This window comes from Aspergillus aculeatinus (genome assembly GCF_003184765.1).
Source record: "Aspergillus aculeatinus CBS 121060 unplaced genomic scaffold BO66scaffold_62, whole genome shotgun sequence".
In the NCBI taxonomy this organism is placed as follows: domain Eukaryota; kingdom Fungi; phylum Ascomycota; class Eurotiomycetes; order Eurotiales; family Aspergillaceae; genus Aspergillus; species Aspergillus aculeatinus.
Genome location: NW_020291531.1, coordinates 1 through 17693, shown reverse-complemented (window position 1 = coordinate 17693; position 17693 = coordinate 1). Strand labels below are relative to the sequence as shown.

The 17693-nt window shown below is 53.4% G+C and overlaps 5 protein-coding genes across 5 annotated transcripts; 4 read left to right on the top strand and 1 right to left on the bottom strand.

Annotated features, from left to right (window-relative positions):
- The first annotated feature begins 421 nt into the window (after nt 1-421).
- BO66DRAFT_383239 (MCM DNA helicase complex subunit MCM2) lies at nt 422-3877 on the top strand. Its single transcript, XM_025646048.1, has 5 exons — nt 422-465; nt 560-675; nt 740-3042; nt 3101-3270; nt 3346-3877. Exons 1-5 carry the CDS (start codon nt 461-463, stop codon nt 3443-3445), a joined length of 2694 nt encoding a protein of 897 aa, XP_025499343.1. The 5' UTR covers nt 422-460; the 3' UTR covers nt 3446-3877.
- Nucleotides 3878-4903: 1026 nt separating this feature from the next.
- Nucleotides 4904-7305, bottom strand: BO66DRAFT_207232 (Pal1 family protein). Its single transcript, XM_025642573.1, has 4 exons — nt 6758-7305; nt 6312-6541; nt 5819-6245; nt 4904-5768 (listed from the first exon to the last, which is right to left on the bottom strand). The coding sequence occupies exons 1-4, from the start codon at nt 6819-6821 to the stop codon at nt 4972-4974; spliced, it is 1518 nt and encodes a 505-aa protein (XP_025499342.1). The 5' UTR covers nt 6822-7305; the 3' UTR covers nt 4904-4971.
- Nucleotides 7306-11260: 3955 nt separating this feature from the next.
- Nucleotides 11261-11710, top strand: BO66DRAFT_306136 (RNA polymerase II mediator complex subunit Soh1; the record flags this gene model as incomplete). The annotated part of the gene is made up of 1 exon (XM_025643244.1): nt 11261-11710. A coding segment is annotated over one exon (450 nt), but the record flags the coding sequence as incomplete, so codon positions are not given.
- A 953-nt stretch (nt 11711-12663) lies between these two features.
- BO66DRAFT_474923 (uncharacterized protein) lies at nt 12664-16754 on the top strand. The gene is made up of 2 exons (XM_025653180.1): nt 12664-13315; nt 13404-16754. The coding sequence occupies exons 1-2, from the start codon at nt 13101-13103 to the stop codon at nt 16564-16566; spliced, it is 3378 nt and encodes a 1125-aa protein (XP_025499340.1). The 5' UTR covers nt 12664-13100; the 3' UTR covers nt 16567-16754.
- Nucleotides 16755-16982: 228 nt separating this feature from the next.
- BO66DRAFT_383226 (palmitoyl-protein thioesterase family protein) lies at nt 16983-17664 on the top strand (the record flags this gene model as incomplete). The annotated part of the gene is made up of 1 exon (XM_025646046.1): nt 16983-17664. A coding segment is annotated over exon 1 (579 nt), but the record flags the coding sequence as incomplete, so codon positions are not given.
- Between the last annotated feature and the right edge of the window lie 29 nt (nt 17665-17693).

Genomic DNA, 17693 nt, shown 5'->3' with positions numbered 1-17693 from the left:
ACACAGTACCTCGAAGCAATGTAGTTAATATGTACAGTACCGTGTGCGAAGTCCCTGCTACTGTAGAGTGATGCGGCAGCACCGCAATATTCAGGCCGCTTAAATTGACCCCATAGCAAGGAAGGTCAATGCATTCATACCGCTTGACATTCTATCTAGCTTGATTTCCCCGTCACTTTCGAGTATCCATAATGTTCTAGACGGTATAATTATAGGTACAGGCCGGAGTGCTGAGCTGTCGACTAACGCCAGTCTGGGTGGCGCTTCTCTTTCCCGATCGGGGTTTAATTGGTTTTCGGACGCGTTTGGGTCGCGCTCCGACGCGTTTCTGCCGCGCATCAACACCGCCTGATGGATTTCCCTGCCAACGGATGAAAAAAAGGCACCCGCACTACAACCTCCGTGCGGTAATCCCTTCAATCCACCCCCCACATACTGCCGGTCAGAAACACCAGACACAATGAGGTATGTTTACTCTATCGATACGTGAATGGTCACATATTCGATCATTTTTCTTCTCCCGTAACTCCTTCCACTAATATTCATCATGGCACTTCAGTTCACCACTACGCCCAAGCCATTCGGCCGCAAATCGCGGCCTAGGAAACCTCGGTCGACGCAAGAGAGACAGAGAACCCGATGATGAGACTTCATCGGTCGCTCCTCCTTCGAGTCGTAAGTCTCAGATGATTTTGATTGTTTGATATCGGCAACGTGCGCATGCTAACTCTTGCCACAGCTCCCCCTTCGTCACCTCCTATGCTCCCTTTCGACGAGGATGACAATGAAGGAGATGAAGAGGCTGACATGCTGGGCGACATCGACGATCTTGATGAGATGGCGGAAGATGAAGATGGCATTGACCTGTTCGGTGATACCTTTGAGAAAGATTACAGAAGCACACAAGACCAGCAATACCGCGGAACATACATCGACGATGAAGGCGACCACGAGGAGCTGGATATGGCCACTCGTCGTCAGCTGGAAGCTCGCCTGAACAAGAGAGACCGGGAACTGGAGCGCCGTCGCCGCATGCCTGCTGCCTTCTTGCAGGACGATGAAGATGCCGAAGTCGATCTCACTCGCCAGCCCCGTCGGCGCAGACACCACTACGATGAGGATCGGGAGGACGTTGAGATGGGCGACGATGTCATGGAAGAGCTCTCCCTGGAGGAGTTGACCGACGTCAAGGCTCCGAACATCACCGACTGGGTTCTTCAGCCCCAAGTCCTGCGCTCCATCTACCGCGAGTTCAAGGCCTTCCTCACGGAATTCACCGACCCTACTGGTAGTTCCGTGTACGGTAACAAGATTAAGACCCTTGGTGAGGTGAACTCCGCATCGCTAGAGGTCAGCTATGTGCATCTTCTCAACACCAAGGCTGCTCTTGCATACTTCCTCGCCAACGAGCCGACTGAGGTTTTGAAGGTCTTCGATCAAGTTGCCCTCGACGTGACTCTGTTCCACTACCCGCAATACCACGACATCCACAACGAGATTCATGTCCGTATCACGGACCTCCCCGTCATTTACACCCTCCGCCAACTCCGCCAGTCCCACCTCAACTGCCTTCTGCGTGTCAGCGGTGTCGTCACTCGCCGCACTGGTGTCTTCCCCCAGATGAAGTATGTTATGTTCATTTGCGGGAAGTGTCGGACACACCTGGGTCCCTTCCAGCAGGAAGCCAGTGCGGAAGTCAAGATCACATTCTGTCAGAACTGTCAGGCCAAGGGACCTTTTACCGTTCACTCCGAGAAGACAGTGTACCGCAACTACCAGAAGTTGACCCTGCAGGAATCCCCTGGCTCTGTTCCCGCCGGTCGTCTCCCCCGCCAGCGCGAGATCGTTCTTCTTGCTGATCTCATCGACTCGGCCAAGCCTGGTGATGAGATCGAGGTTACCGGTATCTACCGCAACAGCTACGATGCGCAGCTCAACAACAAGAACGGATTCCCCGTCTTCGCCACGATCATCGAGGCCAATCACATCGTCAAGTCTCACGACCAGCTGGCTGGTTTCCACCTGACGGAAGAGGATGAGCGGGAAATTCGTGCCCTGTCCAGAGATCCTGAGATTGTCGACAAGATCGTTCGCTCGATTGCCCCCAGTATCTACGGTCACCTGGACGTCAAGACCGCCATCGCGTTGTCCCTCTTCGGTGGAGTCAGCAAGCAGGCCCAAGGCAAGATGTCCATCCGTGGAGATATCAACGTGCTGCTGCTCGGTGACCCCGGTACCGCCAAGTCCCAGTTCCTGAAATACACCGAGAAGACGGCACACCGAGCCGTATTCGCCACGGGTCAGGGTGCTAGTGCCGTCGGTTTGACGGCCAGTGTCCGGCGAGACCCCTTGACCAGCGAGTGGACGCTGGAAGGAGGTGCTCTCGTGTTGGCGGACCGCGGTACCTGCCTGATTGACGAGTTCGACAAGATGAACGACCAGGACCGGACCTCGATCCATGAGGCCATGGAACAGCAGACGATCTCCATCTCCAAGGCCGGTATCGTCACGACGCTGCAAGCGCGCTGTGCCGTCGTGGCCGCCGCCAACCCGATCGGCGGCCGCTACAACAGCTCCGCCCCGTTCTCACACAACGTCCAACTCACCGAACCCATCCTGTCTCGTTTCGACATCCTGTGCGTGGTCCGCGACTTGGTTGACCCCACTGAGGACGAGCGCCTGGCCAACTTCGTCGTGGAATCGCACTCGCGCGCCAACCCGTCCCGCCCTCTCCGCGATGAGGACGGCAACCTGGTCAACGCAGACGGCCACCCCATCGACGAAGAGGGCTACCGCATCAACAAGAAGACCAAGGAGCGCCTCTCGCCCACCCAGGAGGAGCTTGCCGCGCGCGACGCCGAGGCCCGCAAGCGCGAGGAGGAGAAAGAGGGTGAAATCCCGCAAGAGCTGCTCCGCAAGTACATTCTGTATGCCCGGGAACGGTGCCATCCGAAGCTCTACCAGATCGATCAAGACAAGATCGCCCGTCTCTTTGCCGACATGCGCCGTGAGTCTCTGGTCACGGGCGCTTATCCGATTACCGTAAGCTTCCCTTCGTCAAGAAAATCAGCACAACAAACTAACATCACCCCTCAAACAGGTCCGTCACCTCGAAGCCATCATGCGTATCGCCGAATCCTTCTGCAAGATGCGTCTCTCGGAGTACTGTTCCGCCCAGGACATCGACCGCGCCATCGCCGTCACCGTCGACTCGTTCATCGGCAGCCAAAAAGTCAGCTGCAAGAAGGCTCTTTCCCGCGCATTCGCCAAGTACGTTGTTGCCCTTTCCCGGTCCAAAGCACCCCTCCAAGAAAACAATCACTGACCCAAATTCTTCCCAAATAGGTACACCCTCTCCCGCCCCAAGCCGCAATCCCGTCGCAAAGCAGGCATCCCCGCCCCAGACCCATTCCGCCCGAGAATGTCGTCCGTTCGGCCTCGGTAGAGGATTTGCTTTTCGATGTTAAATGGGCCATCCGAATGATTCCCGCATGTCTTTCCGTCTGCTAACCCTCCCCTCGATGCAATTCGGGGCTGGGTAGGTCCAGGACAAGAAAACTTACCGTGGGGATATCTTACGGCACGGCACTTTTTTTTTCTTTTTCTAATGGGATGAAACGATCGATCTATCTATCTATGTTATTCGGTTCTTGGGAAACGTCTTTTTCACTGTCATGAATTTATTAGTATGCGTGTGGCGAGGAGGAGTTCGGGTTTTTGAATCATAGGGCCGGGGGAAATGGGGGCTTTGTTTTCTATCTGTTATCTTATCTTTTGTTGAAATATCTCTGATGTGATCTGATGTGATCTGATATGGGGAGCATTCCCCGGAAAGAGCAAGCATATACCTAACTTACCTACTAACTTACTTATTGACCTTACTTACTTACCTTCCTCATCAACCTATTAGATTAATCAGTTTCCTGAACTATTCTTAGAGGTTAAGCTTATCGAATCAGTATCTGACTTACTATCTTGTTTCTATCTAACATGGAAGTTGGGAGTGTGCAGAATTACATTACTAAATCATCGATGTTTTATCAGAAGAGAGGGGGAGGGCGAGTGAAACATCAATTTGAAGCGTAGATATGTATGTGCACGGTATTCAGTTGTCAAGGGGCGGAGGGGAAAGGGAAGGGCTAAAGTAACTAACTGTAGTTACGCGTAGGTCCGTCCTGTGTGACTGGAGGGTGGAAAGGAAAGTCTTTCTTATGCGGGTAGTGCTGAAGAACCCCCTAACTAGGGGCTAAGTTGTATGATAGCTAGTAGCCATCACCGCGAGCCCTGGCAGAGAATGACATGTGATGGTAAGAGGATAGTATCAAGGCACCTACATATGTTGTAGGGTACTTGATTGAGGATTTCTCTGTTCAGCAGTGGGTAAACAAGGGAAGAGTCGGATATACTAGGCAGGAAGTAGTGCTAGGTGAACGAAGCTTGCATCTTTGATTCGGCTAAAAGTACTGCGTGAAAGTACTTGACAAAAACACAATCCCTGGGAGGGAGAAATGAGAACAAGGGCCAAGTAGTCTGGGAGAAGGGAGAAGAAAACCATGCTTGTTACTTGCTTGGCAGACAAGCGCAGTACAGCACATCCGAATATCCTGACCAATCGCTTTCATCTGATTGATGTAATACATACATTCTTAACCCCAACCTCTTCGCAACACCGGTCTCGCTCAATAAGGCCAAGCCGTCATCTGCTATCTCGCGTCGCTCATGGATGGTCGCTCTCGAAGATTGCCGTCTCTTCCAAGTTACGTCAATCTATTGGGTCTCATGCTTCCTTAATGGTTCCATTTCATCAACGCTCTCATGCTGTCATTTCCTGTTGAAAGCAATCTCTGCGCCCTGACGGGGATATGGGGATATGGGGATGAATGTGCTGCCAGCGCGATGTCCACCGATAAATGATTACTCCGGCCAAAGTAGAAGATGAAACCGGGTTACATGAAAAGATCACCTCCTTGCTCAGTCGTTGGTGACGCGCCGCTCGGGACGGGGCTTCCGCAGACTCTTCATGCGATTGATGAAGCCACCACTGCCACCACCACCAGCATTCTTGTTCTCGTCATAACCACCGTAAGACCGTTCGTTGGTAAATCTCCGCTCCAATCCCGTGTTCTGCTTGGGACTGCTCGATGAACGCGCCCGTCCACCCACAGGGTCCCGCGCCTCCTCAGAGGAAGTGATCTGAGCGCCCTTCTTCTCCCACGCATCGTCGTAATCTTGGAAGAAAGGGTTCTTCTCGTTGGCCTTGATAGTACCGATGTGCCCGGCAGGGACAGGCGGGCTGTACGTGGCTTCCGGGGAGCGGCCACTAGGAGCACGGTTAATGCCCCGTAGTCTTTGTGCCAAACTCTTCTTGCGCTGAAGACCACCGCCGTTCATACCGCCGCCTGAGCCTTCCGAGGTAGTTCCCCGGCGCTGAAGCTCCGCTTGGCTGACTGGAGCCCCCTCCAAGAACGTACTAGTTCCCAGTCCCATGCTCTCCGATCCGTGGACAGGTTCAATGCGAGCAGTAGGGTCAAAGTTGGGGGGGTTGTCAGCTCTGCGAGGTTCGCTTCTCGCACTGGCCGCAAAATCATTGAAGCCTTCCTCGGTCCTTCCGTGGAACAAATTGTGGTCAATGTCTAGGTTGTTCGGTCCGGAGCCTCCCAAGGCCATGTTGGCCGAGTCCTTAGGGAAGGCCTGCATTGGTGCCGTGCGCACGCCCTTACGGTTTCGATTCGGGTTGCAAGCATCAAACGGTCCATCGTGATGAAACACTGCACGGGATTAGTGATGACATCATCATTTGAGCAATTCTCTCACTTACTTCCTGTTCCGTAGATGCTAGTCACATCCAATTTGTCGATAATGTCGAGTTGGTAGTTGTTCTTCTTCGAGGACGACGAGCGAGGCTTGCCATCCTTACCCTCCTTTCCGCGAGCCTCCCGCTCTCTCCGTCTTCGTTCCCGGCGCTTTCTTTCTTCCTCGGTATCCACGTGTTTCGGGCGCTCCATGATCGATGACTCGGAGTTGCGACGGGGGCGTGGTCGGTCGCGGCCGCTGGGCCGGGAGCCGCTCCCGTTTCGCGGAGGGTCAGCGAAAATATCTAGGTGATCGCGTGCGCGGCGCTCGGGGCGATCCCTTCGTTCGCTGGAGTATCCATTCGGTGCAGGCTTCTCCGGACGGGGCGGGGCGGGCCTAAAGCCGGCAGGTTGCGCGGCAGGTTGCGTGGCAGGGTTGAGAGACAGGTTTTCCTATTGAGCGAAGCACTCCTGATTAGTCTTCACGGCGACACAGTAAAGAAACAGAGAAGGACGTACAAAGAGGTCGCGAGTGTTCGAAGTCATATCTTGACTTCCGACCGGGGATACCATGGTTCCTCCAATAGGGGCAGAATGTGGCGAATCGAGGTCGTCGAAAGGGTTGGTCGAGGTCGGTCGCTCAGGTCGGCCGGCGGAAGAGAATGAACTGGCAGAAGGAGACAGCGCCCGGTTTCTGAAGGGATTGTTGGAGCCCAAGGAAGGCGCATGCGCGTGTTGGACGACGGGGGCTGCGAAGAGGCAGAAATAAAGTTAGCATCAGAGAAAAGCGAACGGGCGACCGGGGGAAGCACGGTCTGAAATAAGACCACATTCTTGACAAGACAGCAACATTCTGGCCCAGGGGAAGGGCCCCGCCGAAGGTGAAACGGCAGTGAGATGACGACTTAGGTGTGAGACACAACGAGGCAGAGGAGAAGAAACCGGAAATCAGCAAGATGACGCACCTGACGGGCCCAGCGTCACGCCGGGTGGGTAGGAATAGGTTGCGGAATACTGGGAGGCATTCATGGTTGCGAAAGTCCACGCAATGCGAGGTCGAGAGCAGGAACGGTCAAGGAAGTTGATTGGGGAATGGAGGAAAAAGACATCCAAAGATAAGGAGGTAAGTGGATGGAGGTGGATGATCAGGGGAGGGCCGAGAATGCGAGGACCAACGCCAAACTAGAGTAAGCTTAGGCGTTGCTGAAACAGCGATGCCGCGGCCGACGATTTAGGAGAGAATAATTGGAGGAGGGAATTAAAAAGGAGCACAAGACGTAGGGTGTCCGTCCGTCTGGCGGTCCGTCAAGTCAAAGTCGAGGTCGAAGAAGAGACCTTGCACAGAGGAATGTGAGAATCCTTAATCTCTTTATTTTAAAATGCAGAAGTGATTGGCCCTGATTCTCGCCAGTGGCTGCTTTCTGCCTGATGAGAGGTGGCTGGTGGTTGAAGATGTGTTTAAGTGGTCAAATTGTTCCAGCTGTGGAATTATTTAATTCCCGAAAAAGGTGGGGGGAGGGGGGGCTTTAGAGGAGCCTGGAGGGGTTGGAATAGGAGTCACAACAGGTGGGATGAAGAGGAGGATATAGGGGGGAGTAAAGTGAGAAAGGGAGAGAAGGTAGAGAAAGATGAGGAAGAAGAGAAGAGAAGAGAAGAGAGGGAGAGAAAAAAAGAGAGTTGGGGAGAAGAAGGAGAGAAGAAAGGAAAGACGAGGAGAAGGAAGCGGACGGAAGGGAAGGAAGGGAAGGGAAAGGGAAGCAGGATAGGTAGACAGTTAGAGTGACTCGAGTGAGCAACTCGGATGATGGTGCTGTCTGGTTACTTGCTACTGGTGCTGCTGCCCCTGGGGAATATCCAGAGTCACGGCTAACTATAGTTTGGTCCGATGCATTAAACCACGGTTCATCGACTGAAAGGGGGCGGAGGAGGAGGGGAAGAAAAGAAAAAAAAAAGTGGAGTGAAGGCGAGAAGCTTTTGGCTTCGGTTATTGGGGGATTTTAATTTGACATGCAAAAAGGGGGGGCGAGAATTAGTAGTAGTGTACGGAGTACCCAGTATGTCAATAGTAAATTAGCTTGGTTACTGTGCAGTACTGAGTACATTCAGTATAAGAACAAGTGAGAGGAGGGGAGAGGATAGAACACAAGCAAGATTTTCAGATATTGAATATGACTATCTAACTATGTAGTATGTATGCAGTGTATGTGTCTCACTGTCTTATCATTATGGATTGATCTTGATCATGTCTCTCTCTCCTTCCCACCCTTCAGGGGCTAACCACTAACTAACTACTTACTGAAGGAGAACGTTCTCGCTCTCCACGGGTTGATTAGTGACCCCAGATCAATTTGAGCCACATCGGATCCTGCAAGCCAACAACTAGTGGGAGCTTCGCTCTTCACAGCTAGTTACTACTACTACGATTAACTAACTTACTCCTGCTTATGAATACTATAGCATTGGCCATTGCGTCAACGCTTCCCTCCGGAATGTGGCCCTTCTTTATGCCCTTCCTTCAGCCTGTCTGCCCTCGATCAATCCGGATCGACAGAGCGATAGACACGGTGATGATGATCTTACCCCTGGCTGGCTATTGCCCACCACTTTCCTAATCAATAATGCCTACAATACTGACCGAGTAGGAAGTATATTCCATATTCTATCATCGTACCCTCGCTTCCATCTCCGCCTCTTCGCATCATAGGCAATCATCCAATGCACCTCTTCTTCAGGGTCGACCCTTCAATGACTCACCTTGGCGAAATCCCTCTCCATCCCATCTCAACCTTACATACATAGTTGGTAATTTCCCTTTCCCCAAAGGTGGGTTTTTTCTGAAGTCTGCCAAGTCACCCAGCAGATCGTCCCCCTGCACGAACCGCGCGGACGGGAACAGGGTCGGTCGGCTCATCACACGCGTGTTCCCGCGCAGAAAACTCCCCGGGCGTTCAGGCACACACGCACACCCACAATACACACATGCCACGGAATGTTCCTGTCCTTCCACTTGAGTCCTTGGCAGGTAAGATACCTTATACTGCGTGCACTGCACATCAAGAAGGAAGGGAAGGGACTGCAGCCACCCACACGGTGGCTTTCATTCCCCCTTTGTCTTAGCCTTGATTCCAGAGAGGGAGACACCCTGATCAACTGTGACCAGATCAAAAAGACTTTGTGTGAGTATGTGTCTGCATCCGATGGTATGCTTCACTGTCAGTGCCGGTGACGTTTCCCCCTTGTCAAGTTCCAGGGACATGACATCGTCACATAACTACCGGTACTGAGTAACTAAACCGGGGGGGGGGGAGCATATCGTCATGGGTCTCACTCACCTCGCCCAGATCCCCCGGGTTTCCTTTCAGCTCCACTATTCTTAGTGGCTGCTAACGTATGTCTTTGCTTACTTGCATGCCTTCTTCTTTGCTTTTTCCTGTTGTCTTCTTGGGGGATTTTTCCTGATGTCATTTTTTGCTTTTTCTCACTTGCCCCAATTTGGATAAGGCTGGAATAAGATAAGGGCACCGGAACGGTCGGTTGCCTACTCGTGCTACACGGAAGCAACGGCTGTTTGATGCATCTTGTTGGGCAAACCGTTTCAGATTTGTATTCCTGCTGAGGTCCTACGGATCATAAAAAGGTGTACACCAAGGTGGACCTCGAGTTGGTGAGTGGAATGAACGAGCAGGAAGGGCTAAAGATAAGCGGCCGGTCGAGTTGGAAAACGACATGGTGTTTGCTTAAGTTAACTGGGCTATGTTGTCAGGAGGTTGTCAAGCAAGCTCTTTGCGCTCAGGTGTCATCTAGATGCATGGGCTGCTTGGTCGCTGCCTCGACTGCAGGAATGCAGGAGGACTGAGGTCGCTGGGTATTTTCGGTCTAGGCGTGAAATCAGGCTGGAGGAACTTGGAAGCACCATGTAAAGTCCGGGATGTGCACTTTAGAAGAGAAGCTTACAGATCATGCTCAGCGTCATGAGATGATGAGACATTACCATTTTTTTGGCTGAGTGGTGAGGCCGCTGATGTTCTTTTCATCCGTACAATCTGCTTACCGGGTGCGGACAGAAGCGATGATGTAAGAGGACTCTGATGCTTGTCTTTCCGGGCTTAGCAACCAGGGATGCCGGATTCTGATAGCAACTCATCACGTACCGACTAATAAGTCAATGCGGTTGATCACTATTTTTATGGGTGAGTTGGCTGCTGCATTGATAGACTCACTTCATTTCAACTCATCGTGACTTCCTCGCACAGCAGGGATGTCGACTGTCGCATCAATGATGGACACCCGTTTGTCATCTTGTGGTATGGTCACTTGCCTGCCACAGAGGCTTAGTAGACATTAGTAGACATGTCATATGAGTGGAGTACAGTAGTGAGTTGATCTACGTCAATAGCCCTCGCGTGCACACATTGAAGAAGCACACGAAGACCACGACTTGGTGGCCGTCGAAGACAGCTCTCAATGAATCCAGAGCCTGACGGCCTCTGTCAGGCACCTTGCTCGAGGGCCCAGTCAAGCCCTTCAGCCATCCTGGTTAGCCACTCATGGCAGTGTAAGATCGTCCAACCTTCCCTCGGTCTGCTAGGACTGTCAAGGACGGTCAAGGGAGTCAAAGTGGCTGTGGGTGACCAGCTTCTTATCACGGCTGTTGGGAAGATAAACACGAAGACTCGGGCGGGGACTTGGTGCAGTCTGCTATCAATAGCAGTGCAGTCTGAGCATTGTTCCAGCAGGGCCTTAGCTTTATTCGTGTATCAGTCATGAACTAGGTTTGAAGGTAATGATAGTGACTCGGATCTAGTGGAGCTTCAACGGTCTGGGGCGAAGAGCTCATGAATAGTTGGAACATGGCATGTGTGGCATGTGTGGATCGGAGTGCAGAGCAACGCAGAATGACTTAGATTGATATGTCTCTATAGCACTGTCGATATAGCTGTGGGCTTGATCTGGGTACTTGCCCACCTGTAGTTAACACTCGCGTGTTAAGGCAGACTGTATCAGACAGGGCCTCTGGATCTTTCGCATCAGATAAAATCCCCAGCAGCGACCCTTTGCATTTCGGAGATTTCCGAAATGACTAGTCATATAGCAATGCTCCAGATTGATGTAAACCCCGACTTCGCCTGGAGGAGATTGGACTGTGCCTGAATCTACATCAGATTGACAGCTCGTCCAGGTTGGAGTGGGGGAAAGTGGGTCTGGCGTATAGCAATGGATGCTTGGCATCTTTTTTACCTTCTCGTGCCGCCAACGTCTGCCGCCCCCCAGCTCCGAATCAAGCTTGCATTGCACAGTTTCTCCCCTCCACCCTCCACCCATCCGACCAGCTTACGCTCTCTGATCAATACCATTGAACTCCGTGACACATTTCTACTCTTAAACACTACACGCGGGCCGCATCCCAATCTCTCCAACGCGCAACCATGGCCCAGCCACAACAACCACCCACCGACCCAACCAACCCGCAGCAACCGCCTCCCCCAACCCTCACCAACCCACGCTTCACTCTCGAGCTCGAATTCGTCTCCTCTCTCGCCAATCCTTACTACCTCTCACATTTGGCCGTCAACTACCCCAATCTCCTGGGGATCAGCCAGTCCGCCGACGAGACGGACGCGACCGACACCAAAGACACCACGACCCCTCGCGACCCCGACGCCGCTGCGTTCGCCGCCTACCTGGCCTACCTCTACTCCTACTGGAAGACCCCGGAATATGCGCAGTTCCTGACACACCCGGGGGCTACGCTACGGGCGCTGCGGCTGCTGCAGGAGGAGAACTTCCGACGGGATGTGATCCGGCCGGATGTTGTCGAGGCGTTGGCGAGCAATGGACTGCAGGAGCAGGTAGTGGAAGGGGACAAACCTCAGGGCGAAGAGCAACAGCAGGATCAGTCAGAGCAGCAGGATGGTAAGGGGAGTTGAGGTTTCTGTGGGCGGGGCTTGGGAAGGGACACAACTAGTACCCTGAAATCATCTGCATGAGGATCGAGGAATAACAGGAGATTACTGGTGATTCGTGTGGGATAGGTACCACTCTTGAGAGAAACCTGGGAAGAATATAAGGGGCTCGCTCACTCGGTATGTTCACATAACGGTGAATCGCGAACCATGGGTGCTGGGGTGTCATGTGTGACCGAGGTACATATAGTACAAGACGGTCGGTCGCACAGCCATGGCGGTTTTCTGGCTGGCTCGTGAGCCTGATTGATTTTCGGGGTGCTATCTGTCAAGAAGAAAGTGGCCAGTCAGGAAAGGAACTCCACATTTCAGCGACCAGACTTGAAAGTCTCAGAATTGGGACGATCGAGATCTGCTCCGGAAATGCCGTGCTCGGTTCCATGCGAGCCGATGTCGCTGGGCTGTTCTTTGCGCGAGAAGATGGATCAGAAGGGGAACACACTCATATCGGGAAATGTATGTATGACACTATGTGATATTAGTTCACAGTCTCTATTTCCCGTGCTCGAACCAGAGGCTGGGAAACGGTGCCTGGGAAGCAGTCGATGACGTTTGGCGTGGGGTTGGGTTGCAGGGGAAAAGAAACGAAAAGAACAGCATCACCAATTAATTGTTCGGGTCGATGCGATGACATGCACAAGCGTGTTAGCTGTATTGTAAACAGTCAGTCAATCAAACATCTATCAGTTGCAATGATAACTCCTCAGTCTAAGACGTATCTTGCTGTGAGATAGTCAATGCATGCATAATTAGTGTACTGTACAGTACGTTATTCCGTACAGTCACGGCGGACGGGGCTGATTTTCCCGAACCTCTGGAGTGGATTCAATCAACTCCGCCGCCCGCCGCCCGCCGCGTCAACTAGTAATTTACTCTCTTGACTTACCTTTTGCTACCTTTGAACTTATCACCGTCTTTCCCAGTCCATCCGAGGGGTGGATTCTCTCGCTTCTACCTCGCTTTTCTGCCAGCCCAACTACTCAGCTCTGGTCCTTGTTTTGGCTGCTGCTCACTCTTGCTCACTGTTCATTGTGTACTTCTAGCTTTTACTCATTTCGTTGGCGTTACCCCGCTTGTAATCCTCTTCTTTTCTGATCTTTCTCTCTCAGCCCTTCTAAGGTCCACGTTGACCGTTAGTTACCCGATCAAGGCTCTTACTAACCCAATTTTCGCGAAACCTCCTGGATGGTCGATTCATAGACAAGCACACCTTGGCTAATCTGTCTAGTCCTCCCTTTCCTGTGGTTTATCGCCCGATACTGCGACGGAATCTGCGCATCCCCCTTCCTTTCCTGGAATTCCTCATATACCGCGATTCGGGCACCCGTTGCCGGAATATACACCAATGGAGGGCGTGCGCCAGTCCTGCCGGCCGAAACACCAGGTCCTGGTGCTGAAATGCTATCCGCAATACCAGAAAGGGGTGCAGGAGGTCAAGCCCAACCCCAGTGAACTGTCGTATCTGCTCTACTATGCCAGCACTCGCCGCAGCAAGCTGACCAAGGTTGGCGCTTTCCTGGAGAAACGGGCCGCTCGCGATGTTTGGCGTCGCAAGACAGGGTAAGTTCGAGCGACAATGAGTGACGATGTGCTTGGTGGATGTTACGTCTGCTGCAGCAATATTGAAGAAGAGACTGATCTCGTGTAGCAATGTGCAGGTCACGCTCCAGATCCTTACGGCCCTTATCGAAAAAGTCCCCCGCGACCTCCCTATCTACGCCCGATCCGTCCTCACAATCCTGGAAACCGTGCTCCGCTCTCGTGATATCACAATCGTGGAGGACTCTATCGCCACCTTCGAAACCTTCTGCAGCCATCAGGATGTGGCAGCACTGACAGCGGAGCCCGATTTCGCAACCCAGTATCGCGAAGTGGTACGTACATATGCGAGCTTTGCGGAGGTCGAGCCATCCTCTCAGGCCAATGCCCTCGCCCCGAGCCTACCCATGGCCTTACGGTGGAGGAACGCGGGATTGCGCGCGATTAAGGGCGTGGTCGGCTCCGAGACGGGCCTGGCGGCCGATGGCGGCGACTCGCTGAGGATTACATTGCCGATCGTACTTCAGAATTTGTGCAAAGGAGATGAGGATCTAGTCACCTCGCTCGAACATCTGCTTGAGCAGTCGGAAAAGGCAGACACCGAGCTCGCTCACAAACGGCGCGTTAGCACCGCGACCGTGCAGACAGTTGACACAGCCAATGGTGATCCGGTGTTGGCGTCGCAGTCCGCAGCCGACGCAGACAAGAAGGCCGAGCTGGATGTGCGGCTTCTCGCTCTTCGCTGTCTCGAGCGCATTGTTGTTAGTGGAAGCAGCCGCGGCCAGATTCGAGTCACTACTCAAATTGCGCTGGAGTTTATTCTTCGGAAGATCCCAACTGGCAACACGAGCTTCGCACTGGACACCAGGGAAAACTGGGCTACCTCGCTGGTGGAAATCATAGCCAAGTGGTGTCCTGTTCAAGTCCGGTTCATCATCCCAGTCACTATGATGCAGATTTTGATGGACATGAAACTTAGCGACGAGACTCTGGACGAACCATTTGTTGTCATTCTCATGATTGACTGGCTGCTGAAATCCCCAGTCAACATGATTGGCTTAAGTGTTATTGATATCCTGTTGGGTCTTCTACAGCATATGTCGTTCTTACTGTCTTCTCCCGGAGGGGAAATGGTGGTGGAGCCGTCCGGCAAAAGGAGGGAGCAGCTCTCTCTCCTTGAGAAGTGCATCGGAGACCTCGCCACTCACATATATTATGGCGATCAAGTTGTTGACATGATCAGAGCCATCTTGACTCGCGTCAAACCTGTAATCTCTCATGACCAGCCACCAAACTCATCTCAGACCGATTCTCCCGGTGCGCGCTCTCAGGCGCCAAGTGTTTCGGGCGACAGCAACTCCGTTGCCTTTGCATCTGGTTTTGCTAAGACCGCAGCTCTCCGGGCCATTAAGAACATCTTACTGGTGGCGAATTCCCGGAAAGCTGCGGCCGCAGCTGGCGCCGAAACGAGGAACAAAGTGGGCATTCATGTCTGGGAGGGGACGCAGTGGCTGTTACAGGAGTCCCAGAACGAGGTTCGTTATGCGTACGCAGACGCATTCCTGACCTGGCTCAAGTTGGAGACCAATCAGCAAGATCTGTTGGTGAACGACAAGTCCAGCAAGACCCACAACCTGAGACGAGAGATGTCTGACATCGGGAAGAGCGGCAAACGGACCGCTTCTATGGGTGTGAATCAGAGGGAGAAGTCCATTCTAGTGGCCCAGCACAATTTCCTCCGGCTGCTACATTTGGTCGTTTATGACATCGCGTTTGAATCTTTTGCACAGGTTGCTGAGATGCGGCTGTTGCACCTTCTGCTGGCAAGCCTTGTCAATAACTTGGGAGTGAATGCCATTCGCTTCGGGCTTTCTATGGCCTTGAAGCTCCAAGAAGATGTGGGCACTGTCGAATCTCTGCAGTCAGTCACTGCGAAGGTGAACATTGGTAGTCTGGTGTATGGATATCTTTGGGCGGTGTCGGAGAAGTTCGACTTGGAAACCACTAAAGTGGGCAGGGATATACAGAACGAAATCGTCAAGAGGCAGAAGCTTGGTCTCTGGCTTGATCACATTCGCCTACCCCCAGCAAGTCTGGAGACTATCCTCCAAGGCAGTAACAATGCCGCCAATTACGCAGGGGACGTCAACCAGCTTACACCCTTCGGTGAGGCGGAAGAGCTCGTTCGTTGTATCGAAGACTCGTACAACTTCTCTGTGCAGAATGCAACCAGCAGCCCTCCTTCGTCTCCAGGGCGTGCCCCGACTTTGCCAGTGCTGGGACAAGGGTCGGGTCTCCAGGGCATCCCACAGAGACAGCTCCTTCCTTCCACAGCTCGCGAGCAAATGTTATCGGCTTGGACTCGCGAACTGTGCCTGGCCGCTGCCGAGCGAGAGAAGGCAGAATTCATGTCTATGAATGGATCAAGAGCCGGAACGCTGGCGATTCGCAATCATTTCAACGTGAATCCGACAGAGAGCAGCCCTCCCTCCACCACATCTCCCAAATCCGGCCAGCAAGTTGCAGCTGGTCTGCACAACTCTCGTCGGATGAGCATTCCGGAATCTGCTCGGGTGCGGGCTCACAGTTCCAGCCGGGAGTCTCCGGTGCATGTCAATGATTTGAAACGCGTGCTTTCGATCAATGATCAGGAAAAACTCCGGCGCCTCAGCCCCCTCAGAGGTCGACTGGATACCTCCAACCGCAGCGTTGTCTCGTCGAGCAGTGAGAGCATGGTCAGCGGCTATTCTTTGTCGGAATTCGACGCAGATGGCATCTCAATCCGCCATCAATCGCGCGACGGCCAGGACGGAGACTCGGTGACTCCGAAAGCATCATCATCTTCTTTTGCGGGCTCGCAGATGTACTATATGGCTCACGAGGATATTCCTCCTGTGCCTCCGATTCCGCCCTCTTTGACCATTACGGGAAACCTCGCCAGCGAGTCGCAACGTTCGTTAGCTTCCGACCGACCCTCGACTGCTCCCGGGCCGCGTGGACAAGCTGCTGTGAACGGGAAGGCCGTCACGCCTGCCTTGCCTCACCATGGCAAATCCCTCAGCAAGCACAAGAGTCGATCGAGCACCGGTCTGGCGGCGCAAGCTGCTGACGGCGACGCTCTTTCGAGTTCCGACCCGCGCCGCGAGGTGACCAAACTTCTGGAGGGGTTCCTCTCGCCCGCTCATGCTGAATTGAGGCCAGGAGGTGCAAGGGCTCGTGGAGGTCTTGGTCGACGGGGCATCAGCGGAGGAATCGGACGTCCCCCGTATTAGTTTTTTCATGTCAATCTTTTTTATTTTTGTTTGTCTCATGATTGCGGGGCTTGAATATACCATCCTACCTGTTACTTTCATTGTTGAATTTTCCTATGTTGTATTTGATGTATAGAGGGTGGAGTGCTGTACTGAGTACAAGAACTAATTCGTGTGCATTGGATAGAGAGACTTAATGTATAGGTGTGCGGAATCCATCACAGGATCGCAAGAGTAACCTTTTGTCCTCTTGACAGAGAGTAGTTGTATGAGTACTGTACATGCTGTAAGTATACAACGTCCAGTACAGTAGGGATGGGCTCCACTTTCCCCAGATTCTCACCTCAGGAACCAAATTAGCGCCGCGGGACCAGCCACCGCCTTACGTCAGAAGCCCAGGCGAAGCGCGTCGCAACCTCAACCTCGACCTGCAACCACCGCAACTTCCCTTCCTTCCCTGTATCCTCCTTCCACCCTCATCATCATCAATCTGGTTCTCTTCCCCTCAATCTTTGAAGACCAGAAGGAAGAAGCACCAAAATGCATCTCCTGCCAACCCTTCTCCCTCTCCTCCCCCTTCTCCTCCCCCAAGCCCTCGCCTCCCCAACGCCTCAACCCAGGACCACCCCAAACGACCTGACCCCCCTCCCCCTCATCATCTGGCACGGCCTCGGCGACACCTACACCAACCCCTCCCTCACCGCCCTGACGGAGGTGGTCACCCGCATCCACGAAGGCACCTACACGCACCTCATCCACCTGGGCGACGACGCCGCCACCGACCGCCGCAACACCTTCCTGGGCAATCTCACGACCCAGATCGCCGATGTCTGCGCCCAGCTCGCCGTGCACCCGATCCTGTCCACCGCCCCCGCCGTCAACGCCATCGGCTTCTCCCAGGGCGGCCAGTTCCTGCGCGCCTACGTCGAGCGCTGCAACGCGCCGCCCGTCCGCACCCTCATCACCTTCGGCAGCCAGCATAACGGGATCTCCAAGTTCCAGGCGTGTCGGTGGGGGGATCTGGTGTGTTTGGGCGCCGAGGCGTTGCTGCATGCTGGGCGGTGGAGTGGGGTTGTGCAGGGGGGTTTCGTGCCGGGGCAGTATTTTCGGCCTCAGGCGGGGGGAAAGGGGGAGGGGTCTGGGGTTGG